Source organism: Thamnophis elegans, chromosome 2 (assembly GCF_009769535.1).
Source record: "Thamnophis elegans isolate rThaEle1 chromosome 2, rThaEle1.pri, whole genome shotgun sequence".
Taxonomy (NCBI): Eukaryota; Metazoa; Chordata; class Lepidosauria; order Squamata; family Colubridae; genus Thamnophis; species Thamnophis elegans.
This window is the reverse complement of record NC_045542.1, coordinates 21,524,805-21,535,260: the sequence shown is the minus strand read 5'-3', so window position 1 is coordinate 21,535,260 and position 10,456 is coordinate 21,524,805. Positions and strand designations below refer to the sequence as shown.

The following is a 10,456-nucleotide window of genomic DNA, read 5'->3' as shown; positions in this document are numbered from 1 at the left end:
ATTGTTTGGGAGGTGAGGGAGACCACATCATTGTTCAGTTTTGAATACCTTGGTTTCTCCAAAAATAAGCCCTCCCCAAATAATAAGCCCAATTGGGCTTTTGAGCATGCACTAAAATAAGCCCTCCCCTAAAATATTTAAACGCATGCAAAGCTGGTCCCCGCCATTTCCTGTAGGGAAGGGGGGGAACATGCCCCATGCCCCCTGCATGCACCAGCCATCCACATGGAACAGCCTCGTGGAGGCCACTCCCTCAAACCCCAGCCCTTCTCTTAGTGGCGGCCACAAAAAGAGTGGCAGGCCCAGTGACTCTAGGGCTGGCAAGAGTGTGCCAGAAACAGAGACAGCACTTCCCGTCCTCTCTGGATCAGCCGATCCACAGGCTGTGGCCCGAGGTTAAGAGGCCTCCTGCACCTCAAAAATAATAAGACCTCCCCGAAAATAAGGCCAAGCACTTATTTCAGGGGTCAAAAGAAAATAAGACCCTGTCTTATTTTAGGGGAAACACAGTAGTTAAACACGGACTTAAAAGTGCCTCTACTGCCAAGAACTTACCCAGACCAAAAGCTGGGTGATAACCACGTGTGAAAGGTCACATGCCACATGCAGAGCTGTGCGCCGATCCTTGTCCCCGGTAGGAGCATTGATCTGTTCCTTGGCACTGTGGGCTAGCAAAAGCAGCACGGCCCACAAGTCTTGGTCCAAGACAGCCTGGAACAGTTGGCACCCAAGGGAGAGTTCAGAGTTTGGTAGTGGTGCCAGAAAGAGTCGTTGCTCATATTTGGCTCGGATCCAAGATTCTCGCTCTTCCCTAAAAAAGGAAATTAAAAAAGTTTGCTATAAGAGTCTCTAAGCTCAGAGACACCCTGTTATGAAAAGCACAGGAGGTCGAAAAGAAAAAAGAAACACGGCAGATTCTTACGCAGAGAGATGGTCAAAGGAATGGAAGATAAGCATGAAGAAAAGGAGTAAAATCCAGACATTCAGATACTGATTGCTAATTATCTCTATGGTGAAAAATTCAAGGCAGTTATATGGACATCTTCTGATCTAAGAGCTAGGATGATTCTCAGGTCCCAAATGGGTCTATGACAATTCGCCACTGCCAACTTGCCATAACCAACTTGCTGCAGAAAAACTCGCCACGGCCATCTCATCACAGGACAACTTAATGCGGAACAAGAGTTACACTAATATCAAAGAAATGGTGGAATAGAATCATTAAAGAAAGGATGCAAAAAGAGGGACAGGATAAAATGTGAATGGCAAAAATTAAAATATTTGTAAATTTATTTTAAATAATTAAGTAGAATTGTTACATTGTCCCACAGCAGGTTGGCCGTGATGAGTTGGCTGTGACGAGTTGGCCATGGCGAGTTGGCCATGGTGAGTTGGCCACAGCAAGTTAGCTGTGGCAAGTTGTCCCATTCCCTTTTTGGAAAGGGTATGGATATCGACTGCTTCCCCCACTTCTGCATAGTTTCTTCTTCTAGGCCAGTGTTTCTCAACCTTGGTGACTTTAAGATGTGTGGATTTCAACTCCCAGAATTCTTTCAGGTAGGTTGAGAAATACTGCTTTAGGCAGAGAGAAGGACAGAATGATTATTCTCCATAGGAAGAGCTTATAAAATGAAAGGTATATTTAGGATTAATTCCTTTTGAGTTTGGTTATCCCCAATAGATTCCTTCCTCCCATACATCAAGTCAGCAACGCTGCAATGTGCCCAACCTTAGCTACATCATGCGTTAATAATTTAACTTCTCTCTGTATTGTGCATGTGTATTGGATCAATACCAGTATGTGTGCCACAATGCTTACTCCCAGGTAAGTAGACACACTAGGCCTGCCTAACTCTCCGAGGCTATACTTCCACTACATAATGTGATTATCTGCACTTACCGTGATGACTCACAGGTGGGTTTCCGGCGCCCCTGTGTGCATTTCTCCCAAACGCTGTTGGCTGTTTCGTTCCCGATAGAGGTGAGCACCAAGGTGAGCTCCAGGGGCCAGTCATCCAAGTCAAGAGAGCGCACCCGAGACAGGTGGGTGCCCAGATTCCGGTGGATGCCAGAACATTCAATGCAAATCAGCGCCCCCAGGTTCAGACTGGCCCAGGTTGGATCTGAAGAAAATGGAGGAATTAGAAATTAGGATGAAGGACAGGGAACTGCCCTTCCCCTTCAAAGCAAAGACATGTTATTCTAAGCTAAAGGAATTGTCCTGATGTGCTAAGTCACACCCAACCCAAGTTGGGATGAGAGGTGATAATTAGCCAAGTGAGAGATATCCCAATGTAGTAAAGGGGAAAACCCAGCCTTCTTGGGAGTAAGCCTTATTATCAGGGAGCATTTTCGGATTTGGGCTTGGAGACTTTCCTTTTATAGAGGAAGAGAAAGGAAAGACAAGAGAGAGACAGAGAGAGAGACAGATACAGACACACAAAGACACACACACACACACACACAGACACACACAAACAGAGAGACATCACAAGTTGACCAGCAAAAGGAAGGGTGAAAAGGACTCTGCAGTGGGACTGTTCTTCTGAACTTCTTTAAGTCTCCCTCCCCAATATTTTAAAGAGACCCAGCCTTGAAACAGCTTCCCTTTCCTATGAAGAATCAATCTGTTCCCTTAAAAAGGAGTGCTGGCTGGGATGCAAAGGAGCCAGATCTCACATAGGAGAATGCAGGGTCGCTGAAGTCTCATTTGCTGGGGCTGGTAGGCCAAACCTGTCTGCTGGGAAATGACAGGCCAAAGGACAGAAACATCTGTGCTGGAGGTGGCTTATTTCTTTATAGCTAGACATTATCATTTAATACAATAATGCAATACAATAGCAGAGTTGGAAGGGAACTTGGAGGTCTTCTAGTCCAACCCCCTGCCTAGGCAGGAAACCCTATACCATTTCAGACAAATGGCTATCCAACGTCTTCTTAAAGACTTCCAGTGTTGGGGCATTCACAACTTCTGGAGGCAAGCTGTTCCACTTATTAATTGTTCTAACTGTCAGGAAATTTCTCCTCAGTTCTAAGTTGTTCTCTCCTTGATTAGTTTCCACCCATTGCTTCTTGTTCTGCCCTCAGGTGTTTTGGAGAATAGTTTGACTCCCTCTTCTTTGTGGCAACCCCTGAGATATTGGAACACTGTTATCATGTCTCCCCTGGTCCTTCTTTTCATTAAACGAGACATACCCAGTTCCTGCAACTGTTCTTCATATGTTTTAGTCTCCAGTCTCCTAATCATCTTTGTTGCTCTTCTCTACACTCTTTCTAGAATCTCCACATCTTTTCTACATCATGGCAACCAAAACTGAATGCAGTATTCCAAGTGTGGCCTTACCAAGGCATTATAAAGTGGTATTAACATTTCACGTGATCTTGATTCTATCCCTCTGTTTATGCAGCCTAGAACTGTGTTGGCTTTTTTGACGTAGTAATTGTCAGATTGAAGCTTCAAAGGAGACTAAAGAACAAAGTTCCGTCCCTAAAAGCTTAAAGGTGCAGGTGGAAATAAATCCAGCTATGTTCCTATTTCTCTGGTGTGTCTGGCCTCTTGTCTTCTTTTCCTTTTCTTCAGATTTAAATATTGTATTGGTAAAATATAAAAACTAGAAGATATGATGAAGTGCAACCAACAATACAACATTGCTAATAAAAAAGGAATATATAAAATATAGGTAGTCCTCGACTTACAACGGTTCATTTAGTGACTGTACAAAGTTACAACATCACTGAAAAAAGTGGCTTATCATTTTTCACACTTATGACCATTGCAGCGTCTCCATAGTCATGTGATTTACATTCGGGTACTTGACAACTGGTTCATAGTTTTGATGGTTGTAGTATCCCAAGGTCATGTGATCATCTTTTTGGGACCTTCTGACAAGCAAAGTCATTTGGGAAGCCAGATTCACTTAACAACCATGCTACTCATTTAACAACTGCAGTGATTCACTTAACAAATGTGGCAAGAAAAGTTGTAAAACGTGACAAAACTCACTTAACAAGTTTCTCACTTAGCAACATAAATTCTGGGCTCAGCTGTGGTCGTAGATCAAGGACTACCTGTAACAATTAACTGAGTGACATTTGAAGAAATGAGATATGCATAAAAATGCAGCTCAATCCTTTAATGTACAGTATTATTAAATCTATCCATATAGACCACCTATTACTCGTATTCTCAGTTTTAGTACAGGATATTATTTCAGGGAGAGAGAATGAATGTAGGACAGTCTCATATATATTTTGGGGAGGACACTATGTTTCTGGGAAACCATTCATTATTGTGACTCTTGGGATTAAAACGGTCCATCATCCCCAGATTTAGTGAATGTCGGCTTTAAAGCACAAAGAACATTTCAAGTCCTATTGTTTCATAAAGCTATTCTGATAGCCCCCAATTTTGCTCAGTCCATCACCTTAATAAGAGAAATATATGCATGTCATCCAAATCCTTTGAAACAAGGGATTAAAAATGCTTTTAACCAAGTCCATAATATACTTTTTCAGTAGATTAGAAGCAACAATATTGGATGCTGAATTAGAGTTAGCAATTAATGCCATACTGAGATTTGTACAGGAAATGCACCGTCCCTATTGGGTTTATTTCTTGAAACAAGCAATCGTTTCCTATACAAGTCCAGCCAACATGCTCTCTAAAGTCAGCCTGTCCACCTTCCTCTCTTCAGTGCCCTCCAGCTTTGCTGGACTATAGCTTCCATCACCTCCAGCCATTCATGCCACTAGCGATGTGGGATGGAAATTCAAGAGCGCCCCTGGTTGAAAAAGTCTGAACTGCCACATACTTACTTAATGCCCCACAATCCACACACAAAGAATTTCCTTTGGCATTTCGGATAGCCTGGATTGCCACTGCTTCACTCTGGCTATCCATCCGGGCCTGTTGGCGAGACAGAAGACAGATAGATGATAAAATGTCCATTGTTTCAGGGGTTTCTCACAGATTGCCCTAATTTTGACAGAGGCCTTGCAAGGCAGGGTAAGCTATTGCCTGCTATGTCTTGAAACACATCTTCCAAACATGTATGAAATTTTTGGATTATACTCCACTTCCATTCTCAAATACAACAGAATCTCTGAGGATATTCTCCCTTCCCTACATTTTTTATGCTTGATATGAAAAAAATTAATGGTATAAGCCACCCAGAGTCATTTTGAAATGATATGGGCACTGGGCAGCAAATATAAATGAAGCAAACAAATAAAATGAATCACAAAAATTGGCTTTATTTTCAGCAGGACCTACTTACTCTGTGGGGCTATTCACAAAAGGAAACCCAGTTTTCCTTCTCCAATAGATCAATCAGTTTTCCCCCCCAATTTTTGTGTGTGTAATTGGCTTCTATTTTTCTTGCTTTTAAAAAGTTTGTGTGAATTGCAGCGATGTGGTTGAACTGCAACACAACCATTAATTAACCGTTAATCATTTGCAAATAATGCTCAAACTCTTCTTACCATGATAAGAGAATTATGACTGGGCTAAATCACTTTGAGTGATAGAATTCAGGAAGGAAGGGAAGGTGGGAGGGAAGGGCATGGCATGGGCAGGTAGCTCAAATGCTTATGCCTAAGACATTGAAATTATGTGCATAAATGTTTTAATTGAAAATAATTCATTTGTCTGAACCCCTAAGTTGAAAAATGAGGAGTCCAGAAATAGATTTAGTCAATCAAATAAAAAGTGTGATACGGTAATATTTAACACTAATATTTAATACTTTGCAAATGTCCTTTTGTAATTATTAGTAAATTACAATTATTCTTTAATCCTTTAAAATGTTGTATGCCTAATTCAAGTTAGGCCTGGGGATATTTATCTTCCCAGCTTGTTTTCCAACTCTCATCCTAATAACTTGCTCTCTGTGTGCGCTGAATATTAGAAACTGTGGTCTCTATTTAAAACTTCTTCTTTGCCTGCTTATTCTTTCCCTCTGCATTTTCTGGGCCTTCAGAGTTCAACCATTTGACTAAAGTTTTGTTATATTTTCAAATGTCCATTCATTCTGCCTTGTTTCCAGCCATCCATTGTATGTGATGATTACTGGAATGCTAGCATTGGAAGATAAACGACTTACAGCGATTTGTAAATGACCATACAAAGTTACAACAGCATTGTCCATGCCCCTCCTTTGCCTCCTTAGATACACTATATTGCCAAAAGTATTCGCTCACAACTGAGTCTGATTATGTGGATGGGTGAGCGAATATTTTTGGCAATATAGTGTATCTGGTAACCCAAATATGGATAGTGCATTTACAAATCAATCAATCAATCAATCAGCATAGAGCTGGAAGGGACCTTGGAGGTCTTCTAGCCCAACCCCTTGCTGAAGCAGGAGACCCTATACAATTTGAGACAAGTGGCTGTCCAGTCTCTTCTTAAAAAGCTCCAGAGATGAAGCACATATAACTTCTGAAGGCAAGCTGTCCCACTTCCTAATTGTCCTCACTGTTAGGGAGTTTCTCCTTAATTCCCGGTTGCTTCTCTCCTTGATTAGTTTTCATCCATTGCTTCTTACCCTGCCTTCTGGTGCTTTGGAAAATAGGTTGGAAACCCCCCCCCCCCCGCTCTTTGTGGCAGTCCCTCAAATATTGGAATGCTGCTATTATGACACCCCTAGTCGTTCTTTTCTCTAGACTGGTCATACCCAGTTCCTGCAACCGTTCTTCATGTGTTTTTGTCTCCAGGCCTTTAAATCATCTTAACTGCTCTTCTTTGCACTTTTCCCCAAAGTCTCAACATCTTTTTTGAAATGGCCAAAATCACAACAGCCTTAGAGGCAATCAATACTTAAAGGCAGGATTCAATAGGGAAAGGGACAGCAGGAAGCCGTGTGGTTCAATACCTTGTTTTTGCTGCTTTCACAGCACTGCAAGCTGGCCAAGATCTGGCTCTCGATCGCTTGGACCCAGGAATCTCTCTCCTCGAAACTGTTGGCCTCAAAGTGCCATGTCTGCCCTGTGCTGGAGACGATGATGAACTCAAAGTTCTCTTCCTCTGCGGATGCAAAAGAGTGGCACTCAGGTGTAATGAAATGAAGTTCGAACTGTCTTACAGTCCCTGAAGTTCAAACCATGTTACAGTCACAAACTGGTGTTGGGACAAAATCTGGGGGGCCGGGAAAGGATATTCAGAAGTTAAATGAACACAAAAGAGGCTTGGGTTGTTGTTGTTTTTTAGCACAGATGCTTAGGAAAAGTTGTAGGGAGATGATCTATTAGTATTAGGGACACAATTATCTAGCGTTGACGCAGGCCAACATTTAAAATTTCACAAACAGCAAGAACCTGAAAGAATTCTACATGGTTGCTGTCCTTTCTGGGGGTGGGAGATCCCATTGATTCTATCAGCACTTCATTAGCTCCCAAGTTATTTACAACTTTAAAGTTATTTATGGAGCACTTTTAATTTGCAGAGCACATTTGTGCAGTGGAGGAATTCAAATTTTTTTACTACCGGTTCTGTGGGCATGGCTTGGTGGGCATGGCAGGGGAAGGATACTGCAAAATCCCCCTTTCCTCCTAACCAGCTGGGACTCAGGAGGCAGAGAATAGATGGGGGTGTGGCCAGACAGAGGTGGTATTTACTGGTTTTCCGTACTACTCAAAATTTCTGCTAGTTCTGGTTCTCCAGAACTGGTCAGAGCCTGCTGTATTACCACCTCTGCTCCTGTGTGTTGGCTTGCTACAGTACTCTAGGCTTAACTTGCTCATCCCTGAACTAGAGAGCAGAGTTAATGTGTGGAAACACAATACCACTTGACTATGGTTCTATAGGATAAAGGAGGTTTCAACTCCTCTTTTCCAGCCTCACACTTTGTTCTGAACATGGATGGAATTTGGGGCCACTCAAGATCCAGCCAGAACAGCAAGCTCAGGAGGCAGGAAATAGCAATAGCACTTAGACTTATATACCGCTTCATGGTGCTTTTACAGCCCACTCTAAGCGGTTTAGAGTCAGCTTATTGCCCCCAACAATCTGGGCCCTCATTTTACCCATCTTGGAAGGATGGCTGAGTCAACCTTGAGCCGGTGAGATTTGAACTGCCGAACTGCAGCTAGCAGCCAGCTGAAGTAGCCTGCAGTACTGCATTCTAACCACTGCACCACCTCGGTTCAAATGGACAGCGAATGATAATCAATGATGGCCAGGCAATTCCTCACCAGGTGAGGGCTCTGACAGGAACCAGGGCTGTGGTAGGGAGCAGAATTTTCTGCAAGCAAGCCCAAGCCATGGATGAGGTAGGGCAGGGGAATGTACTGATTGCATAAAAAGAAATCCTTGCAATGCCAGCTTCCCTTCTCTGCCTTTTGCAGGAGAATCAGGACAGGGAAGTGGGAATTAATTGGTTGGTTGGAATGGTAAAAGATCACAATCCATCTGAGATAAAAGTGCTAAGGCATCCCTTGAGATCAGCAAAGCTTAAGCACTTTTATCTCAGATGGATCACTTGTCAGCCCTGGAGGCCATCTTTTCTTTTGTATCTTAAGGGCTTCCACACTTGGTGCTGTGGGAAAATGGGAGGGGCGTTGCATAGAGTTGGTAGAGTTATTTAGCCATAACAACATTATTTTCTCTGGGAGTCAAGAACGTTCAGCCTGCACCTGGAGTGGCATGACTAGGAGGCATCTCCAATTGGGATAGTGGATCAATTGGAACGTGTGATGGACATGTGGGTTCAGGGGAAGGTGCTTGGACTTTCTTTTGGGTGGGGAAAACCCAGGAGCTTTCAGATTCGGGTTTTCCCAGATGTGCCAATATGACATCTCCAATAAAATGGATCTTCGAAGAATTAATTGCCTCGGAGTCTTATTTGGTTGGGGGTGTTACTTGGAACTCTGACATTACTTTTATTTCTGATGGATTCCTTTTATCTCTGATGGATCACTTTTATGTCAGATGGATCAGATTCTAGTTTGCTCCCACAATTGTCTTTGCTGGGTAAAGCTTCAAAAACAGTGGGGGCAAAAATTCAGAATTATTTCTAATGCCAGTGGTAGAATACTGAAGTATTGATTATCACTGGACTTGGAGCAGGAGATCCAAGCTTAAATCTTCACTCAGTGATCCATGACCACTTTTTCTGGGAAGAATAATTAAGAAAATGGAAATGGAGAGTCAGTGGGAGTCTGGGGAAAGGGCCATACCTGCATCAGCATAAAGGACCAAGGGGTTTCTGCCCTGTTCCCACTCCTCAACAGGTCAAATGATTCTACCACCAACAGAATAATCTACAAAATGTGTCGGTTTTTACATACCTTGGAACTGCTATAAATTTACCATCTACTTGAGGGAAAAAACACTCTCCTGCAGAACAGCCAGGGATGATCCTAAGCCTATCTCACTCATGGGTTGGAAGCAAGATGAAGACAGAATCATGGGGATGTGGCCAGGGGTGGGTTTCAAAAATTGCAGCAATGGGTTTGCTGCCCTGTTGCTGGGTGGGCGAGGCCTAGTCAGCCTCCTACACCATGCCGGGGTGTGTGTGTGTTTCCGCTCTCCCCAGGCTCTGGAGGATTTCCTTGAGCCTCTGGGAGGGAGAAAACTGCTTCCCCCAGGCTCCGGAGGCCCTCCAGAGGCTGGAAACAGGCCCGTTTTTGGACTTCCAGAACTTCTGGTATGCCCGTTTTTTGCCCTCCCCGAGCCTCCATGCGGGCCCTGCATTTACCTGCCATAATGAACGGGCCACGTGGAGACACCTGGGAGGGGGCGGGGTGAGGTGGGCATGGCCAGCCAGGGGTGGCATTTGGGGGTTCACCGAACTGGGTAGAATCCTAGCTAGAGGATCACCCGAACCCATGCGAACCCCCAGCAGCCCACTGCCACATCATGTGGCAGTCTGTAAAGAATTCATGATCCCACTGCTAATAAATACAAATGGGGAAAGGGTCTCTAGGTTTCTGGGATCTTCTTTCTATACCCATTTGTCTTTCAAGAAGCCTGCTTGTGCACTGCCAAAAATTGTGGAGCCCTATGTTCTCCAGCAAACAGTGTGAAATGCGAATGGGTCTGATCGTTATATGCACATGTAGGGAAAGTACAAGGAGCTAGAACACAACCTTCTATTGTTTTGGCTGCGTATAGCAGGAGACTCTGGAAGTACTGGAAAAGTTGCCTACCGGAGAATCTACTGATTTTTATGGTCCTGTTTATTTGCACTTTTGGGGCTCATCTGATGATCTGATATATTCCTCCCAAAGGAGTTCTGATCGAGTTTCAGAATAAGTTCAAAAACTCTCATTCTGAAGGAATTTTAGGAACTTAGTGTTGTGGCCTGCCAGCAGCCAGTAGAGCTGGCAGTAGAGTCGGACAGTGAGGTTGTTAGGGAGGAGCATGGGCCAGTCCTGGACGCTGGGGAAGGCTCAGACGAGGGCTCTGCGTCGGAAGCAGAGACAGGGCCGAGGCCATCTGGCAGTGATCAGATGCCTA

At 43.7% G+C, this 10,456-nt stretch overlaps 1 protein-coding gene across 2 annotated transcripts in view; it reads right to left on the bottom strand.

Annotated features, from left to right (window-relative positions):
• Nucleotides 1-10,456, bottom strand: part of AGAP2 (ArfGAP with GTPase domain, ankyrin repeat and PH domain 2) — a 99,175-nt gene that overhangs the window by 5,293 nt on the left and 83,426 nt on the right. For both annotated transcript variants that reach the window (XM_032210935.1, XM_032210936.1), the window contains 4 exons: nt 6,873-7,024; nt 4,816-4,906; nt 1,901-2,123; nt 556-811 (listed from right to left, as the gene is read on the bottom strand). In XM_032210935.1, coding sequence (XP_032066826.1) covers nt 556-811; nt 1,901-2,123; nt 4,816-4,906; nt 6,873-7,024 — 722 coding nt within the window. The remainder of the gene's footprint in view (nt 1-555; nt 812-1,900; nt 2,124-4,815; nt 4,907-6,872; nt 7,025-10,456) is intronic.